Source organism: Ptychodera flava, chromosome 18 (assembly GCF_041260155.1).
Source record: "Ptychodera flava strain L36383 chromosome 18, AS_Pfla_20210202, whole genome shotgun sequence".
NCBI classification, from domain to species: domain Eukaryota; kingdom Metazoa; phylum Hemichordata; class Enteropneusta; family Ptychoderidae; genus Ptychodera; species Ptychodera flava.
Genome location: NC_091945.1, coordinates 19,620,178 through 19,633,740, shown reverse-complemented (window position 1 = coordinate 19,633,740; position 13,563 = coordinate 19,620,178). Strand labels below are relative to the sequence as shown.

The window sequence follows — 13,563 nt, the reverse complement described above, 5'->3', positions numbered from 1 at the left end:
ATCAAATATGAATAATTTCTATAAATACATATCAGATATATGTTTTCTTTTTCTAACAAAGGCAAAACAAATGTTTAGTAGAAGAGCGTTGAGGAAACAATACCCGCTTTTACAATGGTATGATCCAGTGTGCCAGTGAAGAACATGGCTGCCAACCAGTTACCTAACCGATGCCGGTTACTTATATCAAATTTGAGTCTCAGGTATACATCCGAGTGTTGTTCTCCAATCAGAATATCAAAATTCACATGCTGTTTATGGAAGAGAAGCTTACACGTTAACAGAGCCAATTGTTCTTCGGTAAGTTCTCAATTTCCATTCACGTCGTCTGCTCTGCAATCTCCGCCGTGGATTGCATGAGCACCTACACCGTACACGCCGTCAACCGGCTTGTGCCGTGTGCTTGGTGTAATCTTTGTAACCGTGAGATGAACACTCCTTTCCAAAACCAATAAGATAAAAGAAGCTTGTCGATGAAAAGGCATTTCGTCAATAGGTGTTATTTGTAGAAGTGGAAAACCCTATTATAAAGGTATTTTCACATCGGATTCGTGCCTACGTGACCCTGCAGCGACCTCAATGACCTGCTCGTCGAAAAAGAACGTGCTGATGGCTTTATACCGCGAAAACGCCGGTGTTTGTAAGAATTTTCACCAAATATCATGTCACACGTATAAAAAGGGCGTTCGATAATGATTAATACCCGAAGAAATTTCAAGTAGTCGTTAATGTACACATAAACACCTCAAGGTCATTTTCGTGTCACAGTTTCAGTGCAGTAGAAATTAGTGTCTTTACTTTTTACCGTTATATGATAATACTATGTGCTTATCTTAGTGTCCAACAGCTGTCTGTCAAAAATGGAGGGAGGGAGCACAGAGGACAATAGTTGGGAAGCTGACCCACGGTGCAAAAATGACATTTGTTGGATATTGATCAGTCAAAGATAACACTATATAACCACAGTCCATCATACCAATACATATAGAATCAAAATATTAAAACAGTCACTGTTTTAAATAAATTGTATGACCCTGTGATTCGCAAGGGGTACCTTATTACTTGTTTCACAGTCCCTCTATAGAGGGACTGTGCTTGTTTGTAATGTTGGACACCAGAGGGGTAATCATTATGATATTTTAAGGTAGTACAGGCCCTGACACTGAAACTTTGAAAGAGCCATCAGTGTTTTCCTAAGGTTTGGGAACCCAGGCACCATTTCTGCTGCCCTCTATTGGTATTAGTGGTGATTTGAACTCTAGTAATATGACTGAGGAGCCCCTGTGGCCTGAACCAAGAAAAACTGAACATGCTAATTTCATTTTCATTCACAATGAAACACAAAATAAACTGTATTACATTCTTTCGATGATGCCATACAGATTTATTCAATAATATTGGTCATTTTTGCTTTTCAGGTGAAAGGACCGTTATTACAGTGTATACGCAGGCATTCAATAAAAGACAGGTGAGAAGTGTACTCATTTCTTCCAGGTGTTTGTTGAAAGAAATAGTCCAAAACACAAGGGATAAATTTGCTAGCCTGTGAACATACAAGATATTTATTGGTCATTTGCAGACTTCATTCGACCATAGCACAGCTTTTGGAAACTTCTAACAAAGAGCTGTCTTCAGTAAGATGCAAGATGGTTTGTTCATTTTAATGATATTTTGTTATTTAGGAAAGTAATCAACTTTAGTTGTACACTCAGAATTTTATCATATAATTCAAGCTATTCTTGCCGTATTGTTTCTGCTTACCCTGACATATCAAGACAAAGGTATTCATATTTTTGTTGAATTGTTGATCTGTGATCAATGTATTACTGCCACTGGCAAAGATATATGTCATACTAGATTCATAAAACTGTGATTAGAAGATGTATCACTGTATCAAATATGGAAAAAACATTGCTACAACACATGGATATCCCCTCATTATAGATGCACAAATTGCACCAGTATTTCTATAACCAGTATTGAGAGTGGGTAACTTCTCGCTTAACAAAAAAACAAAAAAAAAAGTCTAGAAGATAAAATTGATTGTAAATGATGAGCATGACATCAAGCTTGCATATCTGAGACTCTTCAACAGAAATAGCTATGTGGCACAGTGTAAGACTATGGGATGTTTTTACTTACATCTTTCACCGTATTTTTTGCACATCAGCAGATATTTTTGCACAAGTTCAAGTCCCTCAAGACAAGAGAGCAGCAATCCAGAAAAATTAACAGAAACAGAACTCTCACATCTTTGTGATGATATCAAAAAGGTAAGAAATCACATGGAACATAAACTTTATACAGATATGCGGTACTTTTGTTGTCAAATTAGGCGTAAATTTTTAAAAACATAATTACTGCAAGTCTGTACCGATAAGTTAACGTGATGTGTAAATTTGAACAAATATTCACAAGGTAGTACCAGGTAATACTAGATATGTGGTACCCTGTGGTACCTTAATGTTTCTTGTTGAAAATTTAACACTTTCATCATGTGTCTTGATTTGCAAATATGAATGTTTATTTTTATTTCATCTTGAAAGTCAATTGCAAGTAGGAAACTAAACAGCTAAGGAACAATACCCAGAGTAATTATGCCCAGCGCCACTGAAAGATCAACTAGACTGTTCAAACACTACCTACTCTTTCTAAATTCTGCTGTGCACAAGGAAACCCATTCAGTAGAAGTAGCCAATGACTGTTTGTTGGCATATATTGTTTTGCTATCCCTCTTCTGATAAGTCAATGTTACGGTCTGCTTAGCATATGAAAAGCGGTCTGCCAATCATACTCCAAGGCTGTGATCAATCAATTGATGGCGTATTTAGCAATTATTAGGAAAGATTGAAATTTCCCTCTGACAAGGCATATATAGAGGAAAACAGTATGGTCGCATCCACCAGCACAATAGCAATGATTCGTGATTAAATTCCATAAATTTGACAATTACCCATTCTTGATGGAAAAATAATTGTATGCAACCTGAATATTTTGAGTAGAGTCGAACACGGGAAATTATTCATCTTTTATCAATGAAACTGGACAGAGTGACATATCAAAGGTGTAGTGAAGTTTTGTTATAACTTTACTTTACTCCCCAGGAACTCAACAGCAGCAAATCAAACCTGGGTGAAATTAGCCACTATTTATTTGACGGGAAGGGCAAAGCGTTTCGTCCAATGACAGTGCTGCTTACAGCCAAGGCATGTAACTACCACTGTGGCCGAGGCAGTGAGGTTTTGTCGCCTCAGTACAGAATAGCAATGATCTCTGAAATGCTGCATACAGCCAGTCTTATACACGATGATGTCATAGATGCCGCTGATACCAGGCGAGGAAAACCATCAGTCAATAATATATGGGGACAAACAAAAGTAAGTCCACAAATTTCATTAATTTCCTACTGCGTATGGTCAGTATAAAGGAGAGGGACAGTATATGTCCAATAACTAGAGTATTGAACTAGAGTACTGAACCAAAATATGAATGGTAAGGTGTCTAATCAGATGTAGAATGCTTGGTTTATTCAGAAATTTTAGCCACCGGCCTTTTATACAATACATGAAAAGAAAAATTGATACAGACATATTGGGCGCAATTAATTTCATACAGCATGTTTTTTTTGAGTACTGAAGCAATAAAGTATTATTGGTCACTACGAGATATTTCTTCTCTTAATCTAGAAGCGTAAAAAATGAACTTAGCTAGATTTATCAAAGTAGACGGGTAGTCTACTAGACTTCCTTTGTAAATTAAAAATACATATTTTTAAATTTTTTAATACATGCATTCAAATTTTTTGTGTTTTAATATTTTAAATCTTCGTGCAAATTGGAGACTGTTTGACGTAAAGTCTGCAGAAAACTGCATCATGTTTTGCTGTGTCAATCTGCATATACGGTACATTTTACTTCTGATCTTTGCTCTTTGAAAATGTATTGAAAAAGATTAATGTTTTGGTTTTGTTTTTTGGATTTTTTAAAAAAAGTTCTGTCCAATGGAAGATTACTTCTAGAAAAGTGCACTAAGAATTTCACAATCCTAAACTACACAGCAAGTAGGCCTTAAATCTCTTTTTGAAACATCATCATTTTTAAACATCATTTTTCACCATGATTTCAAAGAAAATATTAATTATCATAGTTACAGTGATATATCAAGAAGTTATCTGCACAAAAGTCAATAGTTCATATGTTAAGCAAACTACTACAATGTCGTTAATAAAAATTGTAAACAATGAGTGATACCAAACATCAATTTCTCATCTTCTTCATGTATTAAGGGTTAATGTTATTTTCTTTTATTGTTGTCTGTGATTTCAGTCAATTTTTGCAGGTGACTATGTTATATCCACTGCTTCCATGATGCTAGCTAAACTTGGCAATGAAGATGTTGTTATTCTTCTATCACAAGTTATTGACGACCTAGTTAGAGGTAAGACTTGACTGCCAAAGTTTCTGCAAAGGCTTCCTTTTTCCTGCCACGAATGTCTCATCACAGGTTGTTTTTGCTACAGGTGGGTAACACAAATAAACAGCCACTCATGGCCCGTAAAATGTGAACATCAACCTGTTCATCCCCCAAAGCCCTGTAATCAGGTCCATGTTCACCATTGATCACAATGGGTTTGGGCCAAACCATGGTGGTGAAAGGGTTAGTGTTTGTTTTTGGACGAGGTTTCTAGACATGACTATAAAGTGTATTGAAATACGGTGGTTTCAATCGGGTTCGAACTCACAATGTACGGTACCCAGTCACCTAGCGGAGAAGCCACAGACAAAACCGCTCGGCCATAGCTCTCACACACTGGTATTTTGATTATGAAGGGAGGAACTTTCCCTACACACACATGGAAACTTGTATCAAGGAAGAGCCTTTTTTTTAACATGTTCACACTCTATGTCATTCTCAGGAGAATTCATGCAGTTAGGTTCCAAAGAAGATGAGAACGAGAGATTTGCTCATTACCTTGAAAAAACTTACAAGAAAACAGCGAGTTTGCTCGCAAACAGCTGCAAAGCAGTAAGTAATGATTTTCAAATCTACACCTTAACAAAGCTTGTATGCCATTGGAAAGAGAAACCACCTATAAAATTGGAAATTCAAGAAAGAAGTTTCCAAAATCTGACTGTAGTGTAGATTCTCACTTGAAAAGCTGAACCAAAACTACAGTAACAATATGGGTGCCCTACATCTGTTCAAGCTGAGGCAGTCCCCAAAACTCTGTGAGTATCAAATTCGAAAACAGTATACCATGCAATCACTCACAGGAAGTCAATGCAAAAATCATTGGGTGTGAAAAATGCACACTATTATTTGGGGATAAAACTTATACCAGGGTATAATTACTTCATAAAAAAAGAGGACCAACAACAAGATTCCAATGTGGAATTTGTGTTGATGAAATCATCACATCTTTTGTCTTTGCAGTTGTACATTTAATAAAGGGAAATGCCATAAATTTTGAATTTGCATAGATATCTGTTCAAGATAAGTATGTATAAAGCATAGGTGCAAACTCCACTTCAATAAAGAAACAAAATCATCTCTTAAATGATGGTTTTTCAAATTCTACATCAATAAATAAGATCATCTCTTTCAGGTGGCCCTTCTAGGCGACTGCGGTCCTTCCGTCACGGAGAGGGCATTCCAATATGGCAGGAATGTAGGAATAGCGTTTCAACTCATAGATGATATGTTGGATTACATATCAAGTGATAAGTTGATGGGAAAACCTACCTCAACCGATCTCAAACTAGGACTTGCTACAGCACCGGTTCTTTTTGCCTGTCATACAGTAAGTGTGTTTACCATCGGACTTGCTAGGCAGTATCTTTTATGTCACTTAAGGAAGCATGTGCATAAAGAGTAAAAACCTAATATTTTGCTCAAACTCTTCTCTATGAAACTTTCAACGATACTCTTACCAAATCAAGAACAGAAATCAGGGTCACCGTGCAAATTTTGTATTACCTGACATTTACGGATATTTGAAATTTAAAATGGCTGCCATCCCCATGTTAACTCTATGGGGAAAAATAAAATTTTTGATTTTTGAAAAGCTAAAACTGTGAAAATTTTTCTTACTCCAAGAGCTTTAAAAAGGTCCCAATAAGACTACAGGTAGATCGTAAAAATATGGTAATAATTTGAGAGTCTGAATATCTTTCCCTAAGGCACAGTATACCTTATATACTAACATTTATATTCAGAGTCCTATTTCATCACAGTAGCTACGTTTCAATTTTCTCAAGTGAGTATGTTTTAGCCACGATTCTTACTCTTACAATTTCAGTTCATAAAATTTACTTCATATGTTAAACCTTCACCGTATTTCCATCCACAGAGCTAAAACCTTGACAACTAGAGTATTGAACCACTATACTGTATGATGGTGAAATTTGTAATCAGTACTCTCATCCATGTAGGAACATGAAGGTTAACTTTATGCAAAGTCTTAAAGGCATTTGAGTTGTCAAAAAGACTGCAATAGGAAATTGGATGAGACTCTACTTTTTACTTTTCATCAGTAACATACGAGCTTTTATTTCCTTTCAGTACCCTGAACTCAATTCCCTCATTATGAGAAGATTTAGTGAACCTGGAGACGTTGAGAAAGCTAGGCAGTTAGTTGCCAAGGTATATATTATTTTCATTTATATTTTATTCTAACACGTACGCTTTCATTCTTCCATCCCATAAGCACGCTATGACTCTGTATTAGCACACTGGCAACTCGACAGATAAATAAGATAGTATATACTTCAAAACTGAACGACTAAAACTTTTTCTCAAACTTTCCCCAAGGAAACTTTAAACTTTTGTTTTTCAAAACCAAGAATAAAAATCAGGGATGGTGGAAAAATTTGGTACTAGGAAAACAATTACATAAACCCAATACTTGAAATGGCCACAATCCCTTGTCAATTATGGGAGGAAAAATGAAATTTTTGACTTTCACAAAACAGAGTGGTAAAAATCCAAAATGAAGCCCACACAAAGATAGACCAGAAATGTATTGTAAAATTTGAGAGGCAAATATCTGTCACTGCAGCTTGTTCTTCCATAAGACTGCTGGATCGTATCCCCATACATGTAGCCTTTGTCATCCTGCTCTTTCTCAGCAATTAAGCCGTGGACTTGGTGAAATGAGTAGTGTGCTGGCTGACTCAGTGAGCTTCACCATGTCTATTTTTGCCATAAGAGAGTTTCTCGTGTATGTATGAACAGCATTTTTCTGGGATGTTCCTTGTGTTCAGACATTTTCAGAGAGAGATTACCAGCCTCTGCATGTTCCATGGAGTGGAAGAGATAAAAGGTGCTTGGCCTATGTATGGTCGAGAAATCTTATCACCTGTGCTTTTTTCTCAATTTGAAACTCAGCAGTGTGGTAAATACCATAATCAGATCCATTTGCATATTAACATACACTGAACATATTGCTATGTGCTGCTGTGCACATCAGGAAATCCCAGATGAAAGTGACCTCAGTTAAAGGTCAACTTTCAGTCAGACAACCCACTCAGCAATGGCTATCCCTGTAGGGAAGTTGACAGCCATGAAAGTGCTTGGATACATTAACCCTTTGAGTGCCAAAGTCAATTTTTGTCCCCTATATTGTAAAATATACCCCAGTCATTTTTTTTTCAGATTTTTGCCAAATTTTTATAACAAACTGCAGCCTATGAAATGTGATGTCTATTTGGTCCAAAATTTTCCAAAAAATTACAGAAAAATTCATCAAAATTGATAAAATGTTGCACTAAAATTTTGGTGGGAAAAACTACAGCACTCACAGAGTTAAAGAATGATCTGAATCTGTTGACATGTCAATAAAAGCCATGGTTTCTGCCATTTTCTTTGTCTACAGACTGATGGCATTGAACAGACCAAGTACCTTGCACAGCAGTACTGTCAAGAGGCAATAAGGCAAATCAACGGTCTTGAAGAATCTCCAGCTAGGAACGCATTAGTCACACTCACACACAAAGTTCTCAACAGACTCAAGTGAAATCTTCATCCTCTACATCTCCCAGCACTGTCCAAGCCTCCACAACGTATAACTCCAAAACACAGCCAGCCAGCGACAGGGTATCTCTAAACCTCAAGGACCACAGAGGACGAGGGTCGTACAGTATCTGTCAGGTGTACACGGAGCAGAGTATGGTATAATATCTTTATTCTGCTTTCATTTCAGTGTATAAAGCTTAGAAGGGGTAATATTTTGAACTTTGTATGCTATTTTGTGAAAGCGTTATCATTTATTACAGCTGTGTGTTTGACATGTAACTGGCAATTTCTACTGCGTGTACCTGCTGCACTATAAAACTCTAGGAATGCACTTTTGAGAATCAAAGTTTTCCGTGACAAGCATCCAGAAATCGCCTAGTCATTGGCAGTTTTTATTTCTATGATAGTAAGAATTACTATGTGAACATACTACAGATACCATTAGTTACAGTTGGTGTGTGAGAGATATGCTGTATCAGTGAAAAGACTCATTAATATTTGGTATATACTGTCACACCCACCATGGTAACATTTCATTGATACAATGCACAACTTATATCAGAACTTGCAGTATGTCACAAAAAAAACCAGCGTATCTCCACGTTTCACATCACGATGGCCATAAGAGGTGAAATAGATTTTGGACTATCTAATCATCTAAATATTAATGGTAATCTGAGGTTTGTACACTCAGGCAATCATCATATTTATTGAACATTCTGACAGAATATTTGCATCAAACCTTACAGTTACATTCCAAAATGACCGTGTCATTGTATATGCGACTTGATGGTCACACAACAGAAATAAATATGGTTTCAAGATTTGATAAGTGGCAATACCACCAACATTCTAAACTTTATTCTGGTATGTGTTTTTATCCGTAAACACAATTTATGGTTCACATTCTTGACATTTTGCAAGGATTCCATGGCAGTGTGTGTGTGTGCATATCACACAAATCTGAATCAAATAACGACAGCAGAAACAAGCTTAGAATATAGCAGTCCTGTCAATTCATGATGCCAGGATTGCCAGAAAGTTTTTTAAAGTTGAAATCCAACTTCTAGTTAAAGACCATACCAAATAAAGACATTAAACCATTCTCCTAGCTATACAAGTGTAAATCCAGTCAATATTTGAATCACAGATGAATAATACAATATCAAGATGAAATCTACACAATTGTCAAAGTCATGTGCAATTTTTCACCAGAAGTGGGAAACAACATTATAAGTTTCTTCTGTTGAAGATTTCTGTTAGAATAATTACCCTGTAGATTATACCAGGTTCCAATCCCATGAAGGTTCATTCTGTAAAGGGGAAAAGTAAGTTTTTTCAAATGTGAATAATTTATGCTCCACAGTGAGAGTCACCTGTAGAGGGCGGTCTTGATGTTCCAATCAGAATGCCCCTCACCCACCACCAAGTCTTGCTGGCAACAACAGCATCTGCTCAGGTACATTGTCAGGAAGAAAGTAAAAACTTTTAAAACCTCATATTTCTTGAGTAAACCAAATAGCCAGATTCTATCATCAACCAAACAAGGAATTCAGCACTCAACAAAATGGCTACTGGTGTTTTATACATTCAGACAATGTAAGTTTTGTTTAAAATATCAACTTCCATCAGTTTCTTGATAAATTTCCCCTTTGCTCTCTGATGAAAATAAAATGTATGTCATGTAGAAATGTTGATGAAAACTTAATGTGATGGCATGTACTGTACAGCTTAAGGTAGTATGCACCTCGAAAATGAAAGACTTAAACTTTTGCTCAATTTTTCCTTAAGGAATCTTTCAACCATTCTCTTTCAAAATCCAGAATAAAAATCGGGGTTCACCGTGCAAATTTTGGTACTAGAGAAACAAATGACCGTAGATTTACCGATATTTGAAATTCAAAATGGCCACCATCTCTGTGTTAACTCTATGGAGAAAAATAAAATTTTTGAATTTCAAAAAACTAAGCTGGTGAAAAGTTTTCTTACACCAACACATTTAAAATGAGCCCCCACAAGTGGTAAATCATGAAAGAATTGTAAAAACTTGAGAGTCCAAATATCTGTCTTCCAGGCGCGTTCTACCTTAAGAAAGAAATAACCAGAGCGCATACATAAGTTGCAGAGTTTAGAAAACTTTTGTCAAGTAACTGACTGCCCCCTCAGATGATATTTGCTGGTTTTAAAGGACCATGATATGGTGAAAGTACTTTTGTTGTATGGTTTTATTTGAAGTGTACCTTTAATATTTTGTTCATATTAATACTACAGGATTTTCCTCCTCTTGAATTCATGTACATGTACATAACAAATTTAAATGATTTTAAATCTTTCAAATTTATGAAGATAAAGCATGTGGTTTAAGTGAATGATTTACATAATTATTAAGATTTTTCTGGTCTCCCATTTGTTGGTTTCGGACCAAATCCCCAACTTAAACATTTAAAAGATAGTTGGTATTTGTACAGAGGAAATTTTCTTTTGTGCCTGCCAAGGCAACCAAACACAGAAAGCACATATTTTTAAAACAATGACAAAGAAAAGTTTATGAATTTGGCCACAACATTGTATTTATCATACAGTGTATGCCCATGAGTTCAAAAAACAGAGGCAACTTTTGAAAGAAGTAAATGTTTTGGGCAAACTGTAAAGCATTAATTGACGTACTACATTGCAACAATGTAAGGTCACATGAGTCACAAAGATTATTTGCTATTCTTACATCAGGCAGTTCAACAAAAGCATATGAAGGTGCCAGCCATAGTCACTTCCCCACAGTAGTGTAGTCCGTCCTCATTGTGTTTGTACCCCTGGTTTGTACTCTAATCCGTTGATCTGCATAACTTGCTGTCAATACCTGTATGCCATGTACAATCATGTCTTTCAGACACATTTAGTGATCTAGTTCCTTGTAGATTCATATTATACACCTTCCTGTAGCTTTTCTTCTCTTTTTCAGCTCTGTAACTTATTTTCTGGTTGTATCTATTTTTTTGTAGCCGTAGAACTACTGATATTTTCTGTCTAGATTGCATGGCTGGCCCACGGCACTACCATTGGAGGGTTGGTGCCCTTATCAAACAAAATTCACCTATTGGTCTATCAATCAAGTTTGAAAAAATTAACCAATCGCAACAAACTTTGCATGTGAGGGCAGCCCCAAATTGTATCTAGGACAGATCAGCATGCTCACAATCTTGAAATAGTTCTTTCTCAGGATTATGAGCATGTACCGGAAAGCAAAATGCAAAACGAAATGTGCTTGTGATATGCAGTGTTCATTACCTTTGTGTGTTTTTGCTTTGTACAATATTTATTGCTGTGTGAGCATCTTCACGTCGGAACAAAGTTAATTTGCTTGGCCTCTTTAACGTATGACATCAGTGTGTGTTGATGTATTTATTGTCTTTCTTCACATTCATGTTGAATGAATATTAACAAACTTTCCATCAAGTTCCACGACAGAGGCAAGCATTATTTCAGGAAATTACAAAAAATTAAAAGTTTTACGATGATAGTTGTAAATGACAAACACAGGCTTCAGAATTTTTAAAAGCTGACATGCAAAGTGTTGTTTTCAGCTCAACTCTTTTTTTGGAATGTTTTGAAGTCATTTCCATTAAGCATATTTCCAAAACGACTGAAATATTGTACATTTTCTAGTTTTTATTTTTAAAAAACTCAGGATAGGAATGGTACAGGCTTATTTTTCGGATCTATAAAGACAATTGTCACAATGATGAAAGCAAAGAGATTTTAATGGGAATTTAGCTTTTATGGGGTTCACAGATTCATGCAAATTGTGACCCCTGACCTCATCAAGTTTGTAATTGTAATTACACCTTTTGAGTAATTTTGTGTTTTACTTTGCTGTTTGTAGGCTATTTCCATGCCTGTTTATAAGTGTACACTCTGAACTGGACTGACATTCTATCGAATCAAAACCAAGTTTCTTGATACAAGAATGTTTTACATACCCTGATAATTACATTTATTGGTAAAGGACTAATGAACTTTGTAGAAATTTCTCAATTGAGTCAAAGAGTTCAGAAATATTGTTAGTTAGAGGGCGCACCGCTCTTTACCCCTTCTCTTATCAGCACACCTGAAGTAAAGTGGGTCCAATCTTCATTATGTTTGAAATCAACTTGTGTTGCAGTGCTTTTCCTCATAAATAAATGGAAATATGTCTCCCCCGGACGATGTTTAATTGCAATATGGCCAAGAGGGGACCAAGTACTGTAAAACACTTTGAATAAGTTGCATGCCTTTTTAGTGTTTTCATTTTCATTGTAATCAGCAGGTTGTCAAGTTAGCTACAAAGACATCCTAACCATAGCGAATATACAGAGAAGTTAAAATTAATAGCATCTAATATCAGCAAATTGACACACTTTGCTAAATTCACACAAAAAAGATGCCGTTTAAAAAGACATATATGGTGTACAGTATTCATCAATCTGCCCCTGTCATTGGTCATTGTGTTCTGTGTCAGCAGAGGATTGATGAACTATCACCCCTGTTTCCCAGTAAATTGGTCCAACTATGCCCATCCAAAGTTTGGGAGTAGATACAAGTCTGACTTTCTGGGTGATACATGGTGCCAGCATCGCATCCTAAATGAGCTTAATAGTGCCATTTTGCATTTTCCGCACATGAAGATTCGCTATTGATACTTAAATAATAGCATGTAGTCCACATGAACCAAAATGTATTAAATTTTTGATAATTTCAAATGGGTAATGTACATGTATTTAATACCTGATCGTTGCAATATCTTTTGCACTGCAAATTTACCTTTCAATTTTGATAACCACTGCTTGTGTGGACTGTCAATGTAGATGAAACGTGGATTTTTTTATGTAGACATTTTGGAATACATATGATGAAATAAATGGCAAGATTTTTCCTAGAATATGATCTGTCTGCAGTTTCATTCTCTGCTTAGTTTTAAAAGATGGCTGTCCCTACAGGCAACATCAAATGCCTTTGAGAATGGAGTGAAGGTCAAGGTGTCCTTGGTTGATTTATATTTCATCTTTTTTGTTGTATATGTACATTAAATCGCTGCGTTAATTTTAATCACAAAATCTAGTATCAATACTAGGTGTCCACTGTGTCAACACAGACCACAGCCAATTTGTGTTACGTTCAATGTTATTGTTGTCAAACAGAGTTTTAGTCCGGACTAGAATTCATTTGTCAACAATACCAAATCTACATGTACACAACGCGTTGTCTTGGTAGGGCTTATGAACATACTATAGATACAAGAAAAACCCTGAAATTACAGCCATTATGCATGTTGACTAAAACTTCATGAATTTTTAGCGTACAGTACTTGTTTGAAAATTGGCTGAAAATGCATGAACTTGACTGACCTATCCTTGTGGTAGACTTTATCTATCCCCAAGGATGACTACTTTGACAGAACACTTGTCATGTACCTTGCCTATACAATAACGGTGACCTTCAGATATGTGGTTTAGGCTACAAGCCACGTCCCTACACTGAAAGGTGGTTTACACTACTAGCCATGTCCTTACACTA

General features: G+C 36.1%; 1 protein-coding gene across 2 annotated transcripts; it reads left to right on the top strand.

Annotated features, from left to right (window-relative positions):
* The first annotated feature begins 64 nt into the window (after positions 1–64).
* On the top strand, positions 65–12,928 carry LOC139117095 (all trans-polyprenyl-diphosphate synthase PDSS1-like). 2 transcript variants are annotated; one of them, XM_070679932.1, is made up of 9 exons: positions 65–300; positions 1,419–1,468; positions 2,171–2,273; positions 3,105–3,377; positions 4,326–4,437; positions 4,916–5,025; positions 5,606–5,800; positions 6,562–6,642; positions 7,874–12,928. In XM_070679932.1, exons 1-9 carry the CDS (start codon positions 145–147, stop codon positions 8,012–8,014), a joined length of 1,221 nt encoding a protein of 406 aa, XP_070536033.1. In that variant the 5' UTR covers positions 65–144; the 3' UTR covers positions 8,015–12,928. The 2 variants fall into 2 exon arrangements, with proteins under 2 accessions (XP_070536033.1, XP_070536035.1); XM_070679934.1 differs by having other exon boundaries at positions 66–300; positions 2,174–2,273.
* The last annotated feature ends 635 nt before the right edge of the window (positions 12,929–13,563 follow it).

Bases quoted from the DNA above. Each gene is read 5' to 3' on its own strand.
- LOC139117095 (XM_070679932.1), top strand. From the start codon at position 145: ATGGCTGCCAACCAGTTACCTAACCGATGCCGGTTACTTATATCAAAT. The intron at 301-1,418 runs GTAAGTTCTCAA...TTTGCTTTTCAG, and splicing joins ACAGAGCCAATTGTTCTTCG to GTGAAAGGACCGTTATTACA. The intron at 1,469-2,170 runs GTGAGAAGTGTA...TTTGCACATCAG, and splicing joins AGGCATTCAATAAAAGACAG to CAGATATTTTTGCACAAGTT.